The sequence below is a fragment of the Pleurodeles waltl genome, chromosome 8 (assembly GCF_031143425.1).
Source record: "Pleurodeles waltl isolate 20211129_DDA chromosome 8, aPleWal1.hap1.20221129, whole genome shotgun sequence".
Classification (NCBI taxonomy): Eukaryota; Metazoa; Chordata; class Amphibia; order Caudata; family Salamandridae; genus Pleurodeles; species Pleurodeles waltl.
Window position 1 is genome coordinate 70,619,381 of NC_090447.1, and position 16,550 is coordinate 70,635,930.

The 16,550-nt window shown below is 50.1% G+C and overlaps 1 protein-coding gene across 2 annotated transcripts in view; it reads left to right on the forward strand.

Annotated features, from left to right (window-relative positions):
• Positions 1–16,550, forward strand: part of NUP98 (nucleoporin 98 and 96 precursor) — a 603,720-nt gene that overhangs the window by 442,716 nt on the left and 144,454 nt on the right. For both annotated transcript variants that reach the window (XM_069203729.1, XM_069203730.1), the window contains exon 23: positions 4,809–5,238. In XM_069203729.1, the coding sequence (XP_069059830.1) occupies positions 4,809–5,238 (430 nt within the window). The remainder of the gene's footprint in view (positions 1–4,808; positions 5,239–16,550) is intronic.

Below are 16,550 nucleotides of genomic sequence, written 5' to 3' on the forward strand. Positions count from 1 at the left end.
CGCTCTCTCTCTCTCGCGCTCTCTCGCTCGCTCTCTCGCTCGCTCTCTCTCTCGCTCTCTCTCTCGCTCTCTCTCTCGCTCTCTCTCTCTCGCTCTCGCTCTCGCTCTCTCTCTCTCGCTCGCTCTCTCGCTCGCTCTCTCGCTCTCTCTCTCGCTCTCTCTCTCGCTCTCTCTCTCGCTCTCTCTCTCTCTCTCTCTCTCTCTCTCTCCCTCTCTCTCTCTCTCTCTCTCTCCTCCTCTCTCTCTCTCTCGCCCACGCCCTCTCTCTCTCCTCGCCCACGCCCTCTCTCTCTCTCTCGCCCACGCCCTCTCTCTCTCTCTCTCGCCCACGCCCTCTCTCTCGCCCACGCTCTCGCTCTCTCTCTCGCCCACGCTCTCGCTCTCTCTCTCGCCCACGCTCTCGCTCTCTCTCTCGCCCACGCTCTCGCTCTCTCTCTCGCCCACGCTCTCGCTCTCTCTCTCGCCCACGCTCTCGCTCTCTCTCCTCGCCCACGCTCTCGCTCTCTCTCTCGCCCACGCTCTCGCTCTCTCTCTCGCCCACGCTCTCGCTCTCTCTCTCTCCCACGCTCGCGCTCTCTCTCGCCCACGCTCTCGCTCTCTCTCTCGCCCACGCTCTCGCTCTCTCTCTCGCCCACGCTCTCGCTCTCTCTCTCGCCCCACGCTCTCGCTCTCTCTCTCGCCCACGCTCTCGCTCTCTCTCTCGCCCACGCTCTCGCTCTCTCTCTCGCCCACGCTCTCGCTCTCTCTCTCGCCCACGCTCTCGCTCTCTCTCTCGCCCACGCTCTCGCTCTCTCTCTCGCCCACGCTCTCTCTCTCGCCACGCTCTCTCTCGCCCACGCTCTCGCTCTCCGCCCACGCTCTCGCTCTCTCTCTCGCCCACGCTCTCGCTCTCTCTCTCGCCCACGCTCTCTCTCTCGCCCGCGCTCTCTCTCTCTCTCGCCCGCGCTCTCTCTCTCTCTCGCCCGCGCTCTCTCTCCTCTCTCGCCCGCGCTCTCTCTCTCCTCTCGCCCGCGCTCTCTCTCTCTCTCGCCCGCGCTCTCTCTCTCTCTCGCCCGCGCTCTCTCTCTCTCTCGCTCTCGCCCGCGCTCTCTCTCGCCCGCGCTCTCTCTCTCTCTCGCCCGCGCTCTCTCTCTCTCTCGCCCGCGCTCTCTCTCTCTCTCGCCCGCGCTCTCCTCTCTCTCTCGCCCGCGCTCTCTCTCTCTCTCCCCGCGCCCTCTCTCTCTCTCTCGCCCGCGCTCTCTCTCTCTCTCGCCCGCGCTCTCTCTCTCTCTCTCGCCCGCGCTCTCTCTCTCTCGCCCGCGCTCTCTCTCTCGCCCGCGCTCTCTCTCTCTCGCCCGCGCTCTCTCTCTCTCGCCCGCGCTCTCTCTCTCTCGCCCGCGCTCTCTCTCTTTCGCCCGCGCTCTCTCTTTCGCCCGCGCTCTCTCTTTCGCCCGCGCTCTCTCTTTCGCCCGCGCTCTCTCTTTCGCCCGCGCTCTCTCTTTCGCCCGCGCTCTCTCTTTCGCCCGCGCTCTCTCTTTCGCACGCGCTCTCTCTCTCGCACGCGCTCTTTCTCGCATCGCTCTCTTTCTCGCACACGCTCTCTTTCTCGCACACGCTCTCTTTCTCGCACACGCTCTCTTTCTCGCACACGCTCTCTTTCTCGCACACGCTCTCTTTCTCGCACACGCTCTCTTTCTCGCACACGCTCTCTTTCTCGCACACCGCGCTCTCTTCTCTCCCGCGCTCTCTCTCTCCCGCGCTCTCTCTCCCGCGCTCTCTCTCCCGCGCTCTCTCTCTCCCGCGCTCTCTCTCCCGCGCTCTCTCTCGCCCGCGCTCTCTCGCCCGCGCTCTCTCGCCCGCGCGCTCTCTCTCCCGCGCGCTCATCGCCCGCGCGCTCTCTCTCCCGCGCGCTCTCTCTCTCTCCCGCGCGCGCTCTCTCTCTCCCGCCTCTCTCTCTCTCTCCCGCGCGCGCTCTCTCTCTCCCGCGCTCTCTCTCTCTCTCCCGCGCGCGCTCTCTCTCTCTCCCGCGCGGCTCTCTCTCTCCGCGCGCGCTCTCTCTCCCCGCGCGGCGCTCTCTCTCTCTCCCGCGCGCGCTCTCTCTCTCTCCCCGCGCGCGGCTCTCTCTCTCTCCCGCGCGCGCTCTCTCTCTCTCCCGCGCGCGCCTCTCTCCTCCCGCGCGCGCTCTCTCTCTCCCGCGCGCGCTCTCTCTCCCGCGCGCGCTCTCTCTCTCCCGCGCGCGCTCTCTCTCTCCCGCGCGCGCTCTCTCTCTCCCGCGCGCGCTCTCTCTCTCCCGGCGCGCTCTCTCTCTCCCGCGCGCGCTCTCTCTCTCCTCCACGCGCGCGCTCTCTCTCTCCTCCCTCGCTGCTCTCTCTCTCCGCGCTCTCCTCTCTCTCGCGCTCTCTCTCTCTCTCCCGCGCTCTCTCTCTCTCGCCCGCGCTCTCTCTCTCACTCGCCCGCGCTCTCTCTCTCTCGCCCGCAGCTCTCTCTCTCTCGCCCGCGCTCTCTCTCTCTCAGCCCGCGCTCTCTCTCTCTCGCCCCGCTCTCTCTCTCTCGCCCGCGCTCTCTCTCTCTCGCCCGCGCTCTCTCTTCTCGCCCGCGCTCTCTCTCTCTCACCGCCTCTCGCAGCGCTCTCTCTCTCTCGCCCCGCACGCTCTCTTTCTCGCACACGGAGCTCTCTCGCTTTCTCGCACACGCTCTCTTTCTCGCACACGCTCTCTTTCTCGCACACTCGCACACGCTCTCTTTCTCGCACACGCTCTCTTTCTCGCACACGCTCTCTTTCTCGCACACGCTCTCTTTCTCGCACACGCTCTCTTTCTCGCACACGCTCTCTTTCTCGCACACGCTCTCTTTCTCGCACACGCTCTCTTTCTCGCACACGCTCTCTCTCTCTCTCCCGCGCTCTCTCTCCCGCGCTCTCTCGCCCGCGCTCTCTCGCCCGCGCTCTCTCGCCCGCGCTCTCTCGCCCGCGCTCTCTCGCCCGCGCTCTCTCTCCCGCGCTCTCTCTCCCGCGCTCTCTCTCCCGCGCTCTCTCTCTCTCGCCCGCGCTCTCTCTCTCGCCCGCTCTCTCTCTCTCGCCCGCTCTCTCTCTCGCCCGCGCTCTCTCTCTCTCGCCCGCGCTCTCTCTCTCTCGCCCGCGCTCTCTCTCTCTCGCCCGCGCTCTCTCTCTCTCGCCCGCGCTCTCTCTCTCTCGCCCGCGCTCTCTCTCTCTCGCCCGCGCTCTCTCTCTCGCCCGCGCTCTCTCTCTCGCCCGCGCTCTCTCTCTCGCCCGCGCTCTCTCTCTCGCCCGCGCTCTCTCTCTCTCGCCCGCGCTCTCTCTCTCTCGCCCGCGCTCTCTCTCTCTCGCCCGCGCTCTCTCTCTCTCGCCCGCGCTCTCTCTCTCTCGCCCGCGCTCTCTCTCTCTCGCCCGCGCTCTCTCTCTCTCGCCCGCGCTCTCTCTCTCTCGCCCGCGCTCTCTCTCTCTCGCCCGCGCTCTCTCTCTCTCGCCCGCGCTCTCTCTCTCTCTCGCCCGCGCTCTCTCTCTCTCTCGCCCGCGCTCTCTCTCTCTCTCGCACGCGCTCTCTCTCTCTCTCGCCCGCGCTCTCTCTCTCTCTCGCCCGCGCTCTCTCTCTCTCTCGCACGCGCTCTCTCTCTCTCTCGCACGCGCTCTCTCTCTCTCTCGCACGCGCTCTCTCTCTCTCTCGCACGCGCTCTCTCTCTCTCTCGCACGCGCTCTCTCTCTCTCGCACGCGCTCTCACTCTCTCTCGCACACGCTCTCGCAGACACACACACACACACACACACTATACACAGATGCGTTACTCATCTCAAATTTAAAAATTGCACTTACCCACAGGCTGCATGTCCTCTTTCGTATTTTTCTGCTCTCCGATAGAGAGAGCTCTCCTAACCAATCCAGACACTGCTTTTGTGCTGTTAGCCAGCTTGACCGCAGTGCCTGGATTTGATAGCACAGCCTTGCTGGACACTGTATCTCAATCTTACTTTAGAGCTTTAAAGGCTGCAGGCCACTTTGGCTGTCCCATAACAGCTGGCCAAAGTGATATGCGCACTTTGGAGCATCCAGTCAAGGCACTGCTCTAGTCCTCTGCTGGTCTTTGGGCTGGTGCATGCTGCACAGGTAAAAAAATTAAATGTCAATGAAATACTTTCATTACCATTTTATTTTTGCCTGTGCGGCTCGCAGAGGGGGACACTCCCCCGTCCTCGAAGAAACTGCTGCTGTATTTTGACACATTGTATTGCTGGAGTTGAAGGTTTGACTATCTCCTCGGTTGACGCCACCTTGGAAGGACTGCTTCTACATCACTTCAAGGTTTGAGTAATTTGCAGGCGAACATCTCTATCAAAAGAACAAGTTACTTTACTGGAAGATCTTTCTAGTGAATACTCTTTCTACCTACAGATTCTCCACACAGCATGTACCCACCTCCTTATTTTAGGACATTATATTGCAGTTTTTAATATAGTCCATATTTAGTTTGTCAGTTTAGCAAACCTTGTCTCCTCCTGTGAGGTTTTGAGAAATCACAGGTACAGGGTGTTCACCAGAAAGATTAATACCAAAGGTGAGTGACTTGTTTTAGTTATTTTATTAATGTGAATAGTAATTTCCTAACCTTGAAATGACTGTAGAGATAAACACGATGCTCAAATTATGGAGCTTTGTTTAGTCTGCCACATTAAAAAATATTGATAAAATGTATTTATTATAAAACTTATTTTTATGTTCTGGCTGTAGATCTGTTTTGCTAGAGTAAATTTGTTTGATAAAATGCCACCTTTACTCTAACTTGTTTACATTAAAGTTACCATATTTTTCTTTCAGTGGGAGGATTATTTCACGCCAGGATCTCGGCTGGAGCACTTCCTTCTCCACGTGCTGCTTCTCAAGATAACTTTAGCCCCAGGGTTTCCTCAACAGGCCCACCCTCCTCTCATTCACCGTGGTCTGTTCCTGGTCCCCTCAGTTCTGCCTTCGTCATGCCAGGCTCAGCACCTGAGATACCATTGAAGACTGTGGGAGCACGCAGGCTGCAGGGCCCAGTGCCTCTCGAGAAGTCAGTCGCATATGGCCACGGCAAGCTTCTTATGGACATGGCTCTCTTCATGGGACGTTCATTTCGTGTTGGCTGGGGTCCCAATTGGACCTTAGCCCATAATGGACAGCAACTGAGTGGGTCTGGTGAGATTGAGAATCTTCAGAACTTTGAATCTATGGACTACGGATTCTTGCCCAAACCAATCTCCGCTAAATCGTAAGTGATGTATTGTGTGACTACAACCTCGCGATATTATGGAAGTTAAGGTGTACTAACTATTGAAACCCATTCTAAAATGTAAAGTAGATAACATTGTTTTGTTGAATGTGGCTGCTACTAATGTGCATCAGTAGCACTGTCTGAATTGGGTGTCATATTTTTTGTGTGGTGGCTTTTAATACTAAGGTACAACCCAGAGTGAGTAGGTTGAGGTGGACTAGTGCGGTCGAAATTGAATACATACTCTCCCTGGCTCTACCCTTGGGCCTGATGCAGCCTTGTTTGTTTGAGCGCCGGTGTGCATTGCGGAAAGGGAATATAAACCAGGTTGTAAACAATCAGAATGTCTTCTACCACTGCGAGTAGGTTGTTCTCCTGTGACATGTAGGTGAACAACTTGAGACAATTTGTAGTATAATTGCAAGGGGTTTTAAAATGTGACAAAAACGGCCACATTTGTTTTTCTTTTGGGTGCAGAATTGTCTGTAAATTCCATTAATTTGCACTTGTTGTGTAATCCAAAATTTAGCAGTGTAAATGGAAAAAACTGCACCACTATTTTGAAATAAAGTGTAATAAAGTAACGTTTCCTCACAGTAAGAGGAAGCCTATTTCATATGTTGCTCAATGTATGTAAGGAAATGTCTGTTTGGTCACCCCAAATTTTTGAAGTGATACTGCTGGTTTTTCGACTGAGAGTGCTGAGGCCTTCTAACCAGACCTCAGTTCCTGTGTCCTTACCCTTAAACGTGTATGTCAAATTGGCAGACACCCAGTTGGCTAAGCTAACTTGCCTGTAAGTCCTTAGTAAATCAGAGCATGTAAGTTAGGTCACACCAAGGCCTACACCACTAGTTGTACCAGCCTGTGTGTGACACAAGTAAAACAAGACCCCCAGCCTGCCAGATGTATATGTTCTGATAGCAAAAACATGCATTTGTCATTTTTACTGTGGAAAAGTGATTGCCTAATTGGCGAATGTAGAGCTGCACACTGCCCCCTCAGCTGTGCTAACTCTAGAACGGTTTGACTAAATGGGCACTCCAAGGTATCAAACAACTCATTATATTAAGCCTGACTTGATTCTCATGTTGAAATTATTGTAATAATTTGCAGTGTGCAACTTACACAGAGTTGCCTCTTTGTTGCCTTTAGTTCCCTGTGCCCATGCTGGTTGCAGATGGAGACCTGTCACCAAGACAGCCTTCTGCTCTCCTGGGAAGATGTGTTAACAAATCCCAGGAAAGGATACACTGGGGAACCTTCTCTGGAGGAGTTGTCCCCTCCCTCCTTGGCCCAAAAGGTGAGCTTCAAAGGAAGTGCTGAATTTGAAGGCAAATGGGTATCACTTGAAAGAGGGACTGCTCCATTGTTCAAAGTCACAGGCTGGCATTCGGGACAGAAGAGGGGAAACCTGTTGTCAACCCAGTTTTCCCAGAGCGCGTTTCCCCTTCTGGGTATTGCTGGGGTGCTCAACACTCCCGGAGGGGACTTGGCATATTGTAAGTGGGCAGAATTAGTGCATCCTGGGATGTCCAGATACCACATTTTGCAGAAAGTGGTAATCTGGAGAACCCTAGTAGCCCATTGGCTAACAACCTCATCTTGCCCTGAGGACTCTTCCTGAGCATAAGTAGGGCACTAGTGACACCCCAGACCCTGATCTTGAAGGAAATGGAAGGACTGCCCTACTGCACTGTGGAACCAGCAAGGAGAAGCTGCATTGGCGTCGACTGCATCTGCTGAACCGGATGCGTAGAAAAGACTGTACCTGCTGTGTCCTGTTTGAGGAGAAGCTGTCTCCAGAGGCCAGCCAAATCCATGAGACTCTCGTGTCAGTGAGCTGGACCAACAGCTGAGAAGCCTTGCTGGGGCAAGTTGTTAGTCAAAAGACTTTAACCTACCACCAATCGCCACCGTGCAGCATCATGGACCAGTACCTGGCCTGTAGTGTTGAAGTGCAGCTGGGACCCCCAGAGAAAGGGAAATCGACCCTGGAAATATTGGCCTATGATCATGATACTGGGACTAGCAGTCCAGGGGCGACTTGGCTTCTGCCATCACTTAGAAGACGTTGAGACTGTGACTAGGACTACCTCACCCCCTTTTGAACCTAACCGTATTCACAGCAAGACCCACCTCGACCACATCACATTCACTCCATCCCTTGCATCAGCACTACTTCCATAAGAAAGCCCTGCAAAGGTTAAGTGCCTAGAACCGAATGTGGCTTAAGCAGGTTTTTTTAGGCACCACAAATGTGTGCTGACATCAGTTTTTCTTTCTTCACCAACAGATGTGGATCCAGAGCTACCCTTTGTTCTCTACCCTTTTTTTTCGGAAGTTTTTTTGAGGAAAAACGTACAAAATATTTTTTTCCAGTAACAGAACAGGGTTTAAGCCATGTGAGTTAATAGCACAGACCAATGTCTGTTTCTGATCCCCACTTAGTATGTGTGTTCGTCCCATGACCCTGTGCACGTGAAAGCCCATCTGAGAGGTGAAGCTATTTATCATGAGACACAGGAGGGCTTCACAGTGGTCGACTTGTTAACTCAGAGAAGAGGCATTGGCACCAGCATGACTCTTTCCAGACATACATGGATGTGGTCACCTGGTGGTTCTGCTGAGGTCCAGATATGCCTTTCAGTGGCTCCCAACTTTGTGGGCTTGTGGCTGATTCCATTAAGGTATAGTAGGGCTACAGTGCATTCCCTGGGCTAGTCTACAGTACCACCTCATGCGCTTGGCAGAGATTCCCTGCAGCCCATACAACCATCCCTCTAACTGCCCAAACCTCTTAATCATGTCCTAAGGCAGGCGCGCGCACACACTGTGGACAGCCGGTTCTGGCATTATCTGCCACAGTGGCAGGCCATCATCTCAGGCAAGTGGGTGTTGCAGATTGCTTCTGTTCCTGTAACTACCCTGTATCCAAGAAAAGGATGACTAAGTGCCATCTGTTCTTTTTGCAACAGGGATTTGTAGAAAAGTACCCCTTTTGATAGTCACCTCTCTTTTTGCCAGTGCTACTGAGGTTTCTCGACTAAGATGCACCGGGTCCCTGCTATACAGGTCCCCAGGGCCATTGGTCTTTCCCTAAAAGCAGGTAAGAATGTGTACAATTGGCACACTCTTCCTGTGTAAGTCCCTAGCAAGAGGTACCCCTAGTACCTAGGGCAAGGGTAGAGGAGAGGGTCCCCAAGGGCTTTAGCACGTTGTGCCACCCTCAGGGACCCTCCCCTAAAAACTAGATATGCACACCCGCCATTGCAGTCTGCGGGTCCTATGCAAGCCAGGCGAAAACACAACTTAGCACACCCATCATGGACCATGTCACCATCATTGCATCTAAGTATAATATGTAAGTCATCCCTACAGCAGGCCTTGGGACCCTAAGGCATTGCACATTATATTTGATGTGTGGTCATATCTGCCGAGCAGATAAGACCCTGTGATGCCCAGGCCCGTTCCTAAGCATTGCAAGTGGACAGGGAAGCCATTTTAAGGAATGTGCTAAGTCCCTGTTAAGTACCTGTATAACAGTATATTTCCTCCGGGTTGCATTACCGCACTAGAGACACTTGAAGTATATTGCCTGTTTTCTTCAAAAGTTCATCAGTATCTATTTTTTTGTTGAAGTGTTCTGGTGTTTAAACCTGATATCAGCAAATTAGCTATTTTGGTAACAATTGGTTTTGAGTTCCTTCTTGGGTGTCTGATTCATATCCTCTGTGAGTACAACAAATGCTTGCCACTGCCCTCTGATAACCCCGCCCACCTTACACTGCCACAAAGAGCTTTTGGGCTTGTCATTTGTAATCCCGTTAAACAATAGGGGTCTCCTGGACTATCTGCATAGTGCCTGTAAACATTGCTGCACTACATAGCCTGCTTACTTCAGGATTGCAGGCTGTTTAGGAAAATGAACACCTGAAGTAGGTTATTCCCACTACTTTCTGGTGCCAAAAAAGGACAGAGGAGACTGTCCCATGTTAAACTCTGAACACCTTTCTCCAGAACAAAAAGTTTGTTGCGCAGATCTTGTCTGTCCTCATCTCTGATGACTGGACGTTGGACCTGCAGGACACTTACTTCCCAGCCCCAAACTGCAATCCCACAGATGCTATGTATGGTTCATAGAGGGCCAGGGACATTTCCAGTCACCGTGCTACCCTTTGACTTCACCATTGCCCTTAAGTGTACACAAGTATTGGCTGTAGTCATGGCACATCTTCAGAGGTCTGGGGTCCCAGTCTCCCCCTACCCCTAGTGATCCCTGTTAAAGGCAGGGCCGCATCAGACAGTATTCACCCACCGCCAGACTTCAGTGAACCTCTTAACATTGTTGGAGTTCACTATCATTGTGCCAAAGTCACACCTGCCTCCTCAGATGCTCCCTTTCATCTGAGACGTTCTGGACACTACCTTTTCATGCTGATCAGCCAGAATGTTGAGTCCAGGACAATCCAACATTGATTAAGATGTTTCAGCTTCAGTCCAGTATCTCTGTGAGAATTACACTGAGGCTGCTGTGACTCATGCCCACTGGTGTCCTGCTGGTCAAGCATTCCAGGTGGCATATGTGGGTTCTGCAGTGGGATCCGACGTTACAATGACAACAGCACTGGGGGGAGGGGGTGAGAATCTCTTTGCTCATGACCAGATTTCAGAGGAGACTGCAAAATATCTTCAGTGGCTGCAGGACTGATATTGGGTCTGCGGCAGGCCCTTCTCCTACCCCACCCAGAGCTGCAAGTGGTGAGCGATATGTCGCTTCTTGGCTGGGGTAGCCATCTTGGAAGGGTGGAGATTAAAGGGCTCTCTGGTCTCCAACAGATCCTTGGCTGTACATCAAGCTGTTGAAGTTGAGCTGTTCGCTTGGTTTTAAAAGCCTTCTTGTGACCAGGGTGAGAGGGAAACTGATTCAGGTATTCATGGACACCACCACCACCATGTGGTACTGCAACATGTGAGGGGTTGTTGGGCTCTGTATCGGTGTTGCACGCACCAGAAGTGGTGTGCGGTACCTATATCACAACCAATTTCGGCGCGCTGATGTCAGTTCTTTCCTTTCCGTGCCAGATAGCACTGATTAGGCCAGAGCTACTCTTTTGACTGGCTTTTTTGCTTGACTTTTTGTCTAAACTTTTTTGAGAGATTTTTTTCAAGTGTCCGGTCTGCTCTGTGCTCCCCTGACTCCCCCAGGGATTGATTGACCTCTGACTTGCATAAAGAATTTAATGAGGCCATGCACTTCATATCTGGTCAGCCTGGCCCTTCTGGTATGTTAGTGCCCCATGGGCTCAGGAGTGGCCCCAGTGGATGGTAGTGTTGGATTTGCAGGATGCATATTTACACATCTCTGTGCTGCCTGCCCCCAAGCGTTACCCGCAATTCACGGTGGGCCCAGAGCACTGTCAATTTGCTGTGCACCCCTTTGGCCTTACCATCACACTTCGGGTGTACACAAAAGTGATGGTGGTTGCAGCTCACCTGTGGAGGTCAGTGGTTCCCGTCTTTCCCTAACTTTCCGATTCGCTGTTGAAGGCATGCTCGCCCCAGACAGTAATCTCCTATCTCCAGACTACGGAAAATCTTCTGCTCTCACTGGTGTTCACACCAGACTCCCTTTCATTGGAGTTATTCCGAACACAGTGCAGTTTCAGGCCTAACCTCCCAAGTGGCAAGTTCAGGGTAGTCAGGCTATATGGATGTTTCAGCCTCTCTTGGATTTCAGTGAGACTGACCCTGAGGTGGTTGGGTCTCATGGAATTCTGCATCCTGCTTGTTATTCATGCCTGTTGCATATGCTGGCTCTGCAGTGGGACTGAAAGTCCCAGTGGGCGCAGCATCTGGGAATCTCTCTGACATGGTCCTGATCTCAGAGAAAACTGTATAAGATCTGCTGTGGTGGCTGATGACCAGTGATTGGTTCAGTAGCAGACCCCTCTCCCTGCTAGAACCAGAAATGACTGTGGTGACAGATGCCTCACTTCTGGGATGGGGCAGCCGTCTGGGAGAGAGGTGAAGATCAAAGGACTGGTCTGAGCTCCTTATTAACCTGTTGGTGATTCGGGCTATTTGCTTGGCAGGGAGTATGTTTCTTCCTTCGATTGAGTGAAGCTAGGTGCAGGTGATCAGACACCACCACCAGGTAGTACTGCAACAAACTGGGCAAGGTGGGTTGTGGACCTTCGGGCAAGAGGCTGTGCATCCTTTGCCACACCTGGAATGCCAGGGCATTTCCTAGGTGGTTTAACACCTGGTGGGTACTCTGAATACAATGCGAACAAGCTCAGCTGAAGATGCCTAGTGGATCACAAATGGCGTCTCCACCCAGATTGGTGCAGAGGTTTCTTTCAACAATGGGTAAAGCCTTGGTTACATCTGTTTGCAGTTATGAAGGATTGAAAACCCACTGAGTTATATTCAAGTTATTTTAGTTCACATATGGTTCTTTGAACATATGATCCAAAGGTCCAAAATTATTTATTAATGTCCATTACAAACAAAGGTCGTAGATGTTTAAGACTAAGACTGAGAGCAGACATGTGTTTTGCCCACTAATGAGGGTCCACCTGGGGCTTTCAAGGCTAGTACATGTTATCATAGTATCTTGAATATTTAGGAACACTTATTAGTAGATCATTTTATTCAGTCCATTCATAGGCGAAAGAGTAAAAAAGAACTGATTCCTGAGGTAAATCCCACTCTGCGATATGGGCATTTCAGGACGGCACCATATTTGTATGTGTTCCCATCAATAGTTCTTCTTTCATTGTGGGTGCCCCGAGGGAAAAGTAAATAGAGGCCGGAGAACCGCAGCCTTGATAGAATGTTCATAGTATATATCAGATCGAGCAGAAAAACTGAGGTATAACTGGTCTCGTCATGGTTCAGGTATATTCAACAAACCTGTCACGTTATATATTCTGCCTAGTTATGATACTTAAATAGAGATGTTTTTAGGTGGTGTTTGAGCCGCGTGGGGCAATCAGGATGAATGGGCATGGTAGCCGCGGCCATTTAGGAAAGGGATTGCAAAGGTGGATCGAAGGACAATATAGCTAATGTGTTGTGATGAATGTTAGTGATAGGTGGTCCTCTTAAAAGGTTGAAATGACAGTGTAGGGATATTACTTGTGTGGGTGCCGATTGAGCTCGAGGCACAAACTATTTATGGCTATGGCTGCCTAATGAAGATGTTTAAATAATAGAGACCCCGATGGGCCAGCAAGTAAAGGAGCAAGATTGGATATCTAGTGTGAAAATCTATTACATATAAATACTAAATGGGCTCATAACTCGAAATGTTACTGTGGCTTCTAGTATCCAGATATATAGAAATTAAGTGTACATAGACATATACAGAGTAATGATTGGGAATTTTTACCAGTATGGTAGCTAGCCAAGAATAATCAAAAATAAACAAGAACAATGAGAAGGTGAATAGGTGACATATTTCAGTCTATTATGTCTTTAGAGTAGCCAATAGTGCCATCCTGAATCTTTGAGTCCTCGTCGAAAAGTGTCAAACCAAACAATAAGTGAACTTTTACTCTGTCGTAGTTTTCATTCGAGGTCCCCACCTGGGGGATGTCGTTTAAGTTTTTGTATTCCACAGAAGGTAAAAGTGCTTGTGAACGGGTGACATTTTATAAAGTGTTCAACCAATGGGAGTCTTACATCATCCTTTTCTATATTTCGATAGTGCTCCTGTATTCTCACCTTAAGTGTTCTGGTTGTGCTCCCTATCTAAGATCTGTTACAGGGGCAAGTAATGAGATATAGACTGTGTTGGTGCTTTCGCAATTAATGAAGTCACGTATGGCGAAATGTTGTCCATTAAAGGCAACTACTTTGCTTTTGGATGAGCCCAGTTTACATATAGAGCAATGAGTGCAGATGTAGAATCCTATGGTTTGTTTCAAGAAGTGTTCTATATTTTTCTTTTCTTGAAAAAAAGAGACATACTTTGTCTCGAAGATTCTGTGCTCTTTTGAAGCCCATCTTTGGGGTTGGTTGTATATTCTGTGAAATTTGAGTTTTTTGTAAGTACCAATGTTTGTGGAGCAATTTGTGAATATGATGACCATTATGGAATTGGGTGATGAAGCGGAAAGATGTCTGGTTGGTAATGGATTTGCCGTTGTTAAAAATAGCATTGTGGTCGGTTTTAGCAAAGTGCTCTTTGGTACGGTTTAAACCAGAGGTGTTGTACCCTCTTCTAGAAAGACGTTCTTAAATTTCTGATGCTGCTGTCTCCTAGTCCTCTATATTACTGCAATTGCGTCTGGCCCATCTGTATTCCCCAGCTGGAATATTACGTATTGTACTTTGTGGGTGGCAGCTGGTTGCATGAAGAATAGAGTTGGCAACTGTTAGATCTGCTTGCCCCACCCAAAAATGTGCAGTGTCTGCGGTTTTGCGCTGCAGTTTCCAATAAGACTCTCACTTGGAGAAGGTTTTAGTCTTGAATAGAGCCCCCGCCTCATGTATGCTTTTGCACCAAAGAGTTTTCAAGATGATCGGGGACGACCGGGCCCAATTACTCTTGTGGTTCCGGATTGGGGGCACAGTCTGGTATCCTGAGCTTTACAGCATGACAGCTGGATTTCCTCCTTCCCCCCCCCCCCCCCCCCCTCCATTATCAGCCCGCCTCTTCGCGAGGATCTTCTACGCAGTAAAATGGGAGCATTCGTCAGTGGAGTTTGAGTGGCGACAGTTGACAGCTTTTGACCTTCCTACTGAAGTCTGTAATGTCATCTTGGCAGCCCTCCACCAAAAATATTTGCCTGATGTTGGAAACAATTTGTGGCATGGTGCCTCCTTTCTGTTTTTTCTGAGTTTCTACTGTTCATTCTTTACCTTGCCCAGCAGGGCTCTGCTATGGGCACTCAAGGGCTATTTATCTGCGTTTTCTACCTTCTTACAGTTGCCTAATCATCCTTTTTTCTAGTCCCCTATAGTACATAGGTTCCTCGAAGGTCTTACCCATCCCTGCCCTCCATCCTAGTTCATTATGCCCTAGTGGAATCTCAATTTGATTCTGATCTTTTTGATGTGCGCCCTCTTAATGCCTCTTTACAATTGTCCCCTATGGCTTCTCACATTGAAAACAGCCAAACTGGTAGCAATTGTATCAGCCCACAGTGTGAGTGAGCTGCAGGCCTCATCTGCCTGGGTAGCACCTGTATAGGAACCGCAATGTCATTTTCGACGCAGTCGCTGCCAGTCACGGATGCGGAGCCGATCGCCACCTATTGGCATACAGGGGTACTGCTCACAAGTCTTCTGGTTCCAGTCTGGCGCCTGGGGTGAATTAAACAGTAAGGAATCTGCAGCTAAATATTTTCTCTACCAGATAATGCGTAACTGGAGGTAACTAACTTTTCCTTTTGGAAGCAATGTTCCTAATTAGATGATTGAGGACCTAAATTGAAACTAATATGGTTTATCGACACACGCCATATCTTTGCTGGATTATTCTATATTAAATGTGCAGTGCTGTGCTAATAGGATATAGGAAATAACTTAAGAACTGGTAGATCTTATCATACTATGTGGTGCTCTTTTTTTTCTGTGGCCTGTCATCAGCCTGAACACTCCCATTTGTCCCAGCCTCCATTTTCCTTAGTACTATATGCTACTCAACTTTGTGCCCAACCTTTGTCCTTCTCTATTTGACCCCTGTCTCCACCCCCCCCCCCCCCCCCCCCCCCCCCCCCCACACCAGAACCATCTCTGCAAGTTTGCATCTAGTCTGGTAATGGATAGATATCTTTAACTATACCCTACTATGCTTAAGTGGGGCTTTAAGAACTGTTAATTAAACCAGCCAGGCCAAGAGCGCTATATGATTGTAAAATTGTAGGTTTTTTCTTTGATGCATGTTTATTTCAGCCTGTCCATGTGTTGATATGGTTGTGGGGAGTGCTACTGCTCCCAGCCGTTACTCTGACTAAAAACCTTTGAAACTTTTAACTACCGATTTGTCACCTTCTGAATATCCCCAGGTGCACGTCTGCATAAGGAAACTCTTGCAATATTGCCTGTGCACCATTACATGGTAGCTCTGTCCTTCCATTGATTCAGTAGAGCCTCTGAACATGACAGAGCTGCTTAAACACACCAACCCTTCTTATTCTATATCTATTATATTATATATATATCAGTTATTCTTTTTAATGATGCATACTTTTAACTGCAAATTCCTCATTTTTTAGAAATCCCGCATGCTGAATTCAGAAACATTTTGGTAATTGCTCCTATGTGCCCATAGGTGGAGCTGTTGTGTTGCATGTTGGCTTCGTCTTGCCTCCAAAGTGATGGCACAGTGTTTTATAGGTACTCTACTTCTCCACTCTGTCCTTTGCTTTTAATCTTAACCCCTTGATGCAGATTCTGAGCTCTGTTCTCCAACTGTTGGTACTTAACAACTCCCCAAAAGACATTTTTTTTTGCTACCAAATGCTGGATGTCATCCTGTAACACAACAGACTTCAAACCCCACTAACTGCGGAGTTCAGATGTCTATTTTTGGACAGTCTGTATAAATGATGTCTGTCTGATGCATCTGAAAGTCATCAATCTGCTGGAGGCTAAATTGTCACTGAGCATAGGAAATGGTATTTTCAAAGTTGCAGGGACATTCTTGCTTGAAGTGCTATTTGAGGTCCTGTCCTTGGTTAAGTCTAAAATAAAGTACGAAGAAAATCGTGCTGCAAATCTAAAATGTCCAGTCCCCCTGCCATCCATATCAACCCATTTTCATTGTCTACTGCTTCTCATGTAGAGAATCTTGGAGATATGCTTGCCAAGAGGGTGTTCCCCTCTGCTAGTTCAGCATTACCATTGAATATGGTCTGCCTGTGGGGCAGAAACAGCCATGCAGTGAGGGGATAGGTGAGGGGATTCTCGCCTACCCTTCCTGAGGTGTTAAGAATAACCTTCACACAAATGATCCATGTTGACCAGGACATAGTGTAATAAATATTGAGTCAGGTGATATACTACAGCTTGTGTGTGTTGTGCTGTGAGCACAGTTGTGGTGATTAGTTGCCAAGCATGGATTCCAGCCATAGGTTTCCAAGGGGACGTGCTAGCATTCCGCATTACTGTACCATTTGACCACTTTCGGCTGTTTGGGGAACAAGGTGGATTTAGCTGCTGTGGGGAGGTTTAAGGAAAATGTGCTACTGTCTTTCTTTGAGCTTCCTTGACCTGGTCTGCCTGTCCCCTTATAAATTCATGAGCTACTCCTGGGGTCCCTCTTATTGTTAGAGGCAGCCATCTCAGCCACTGCA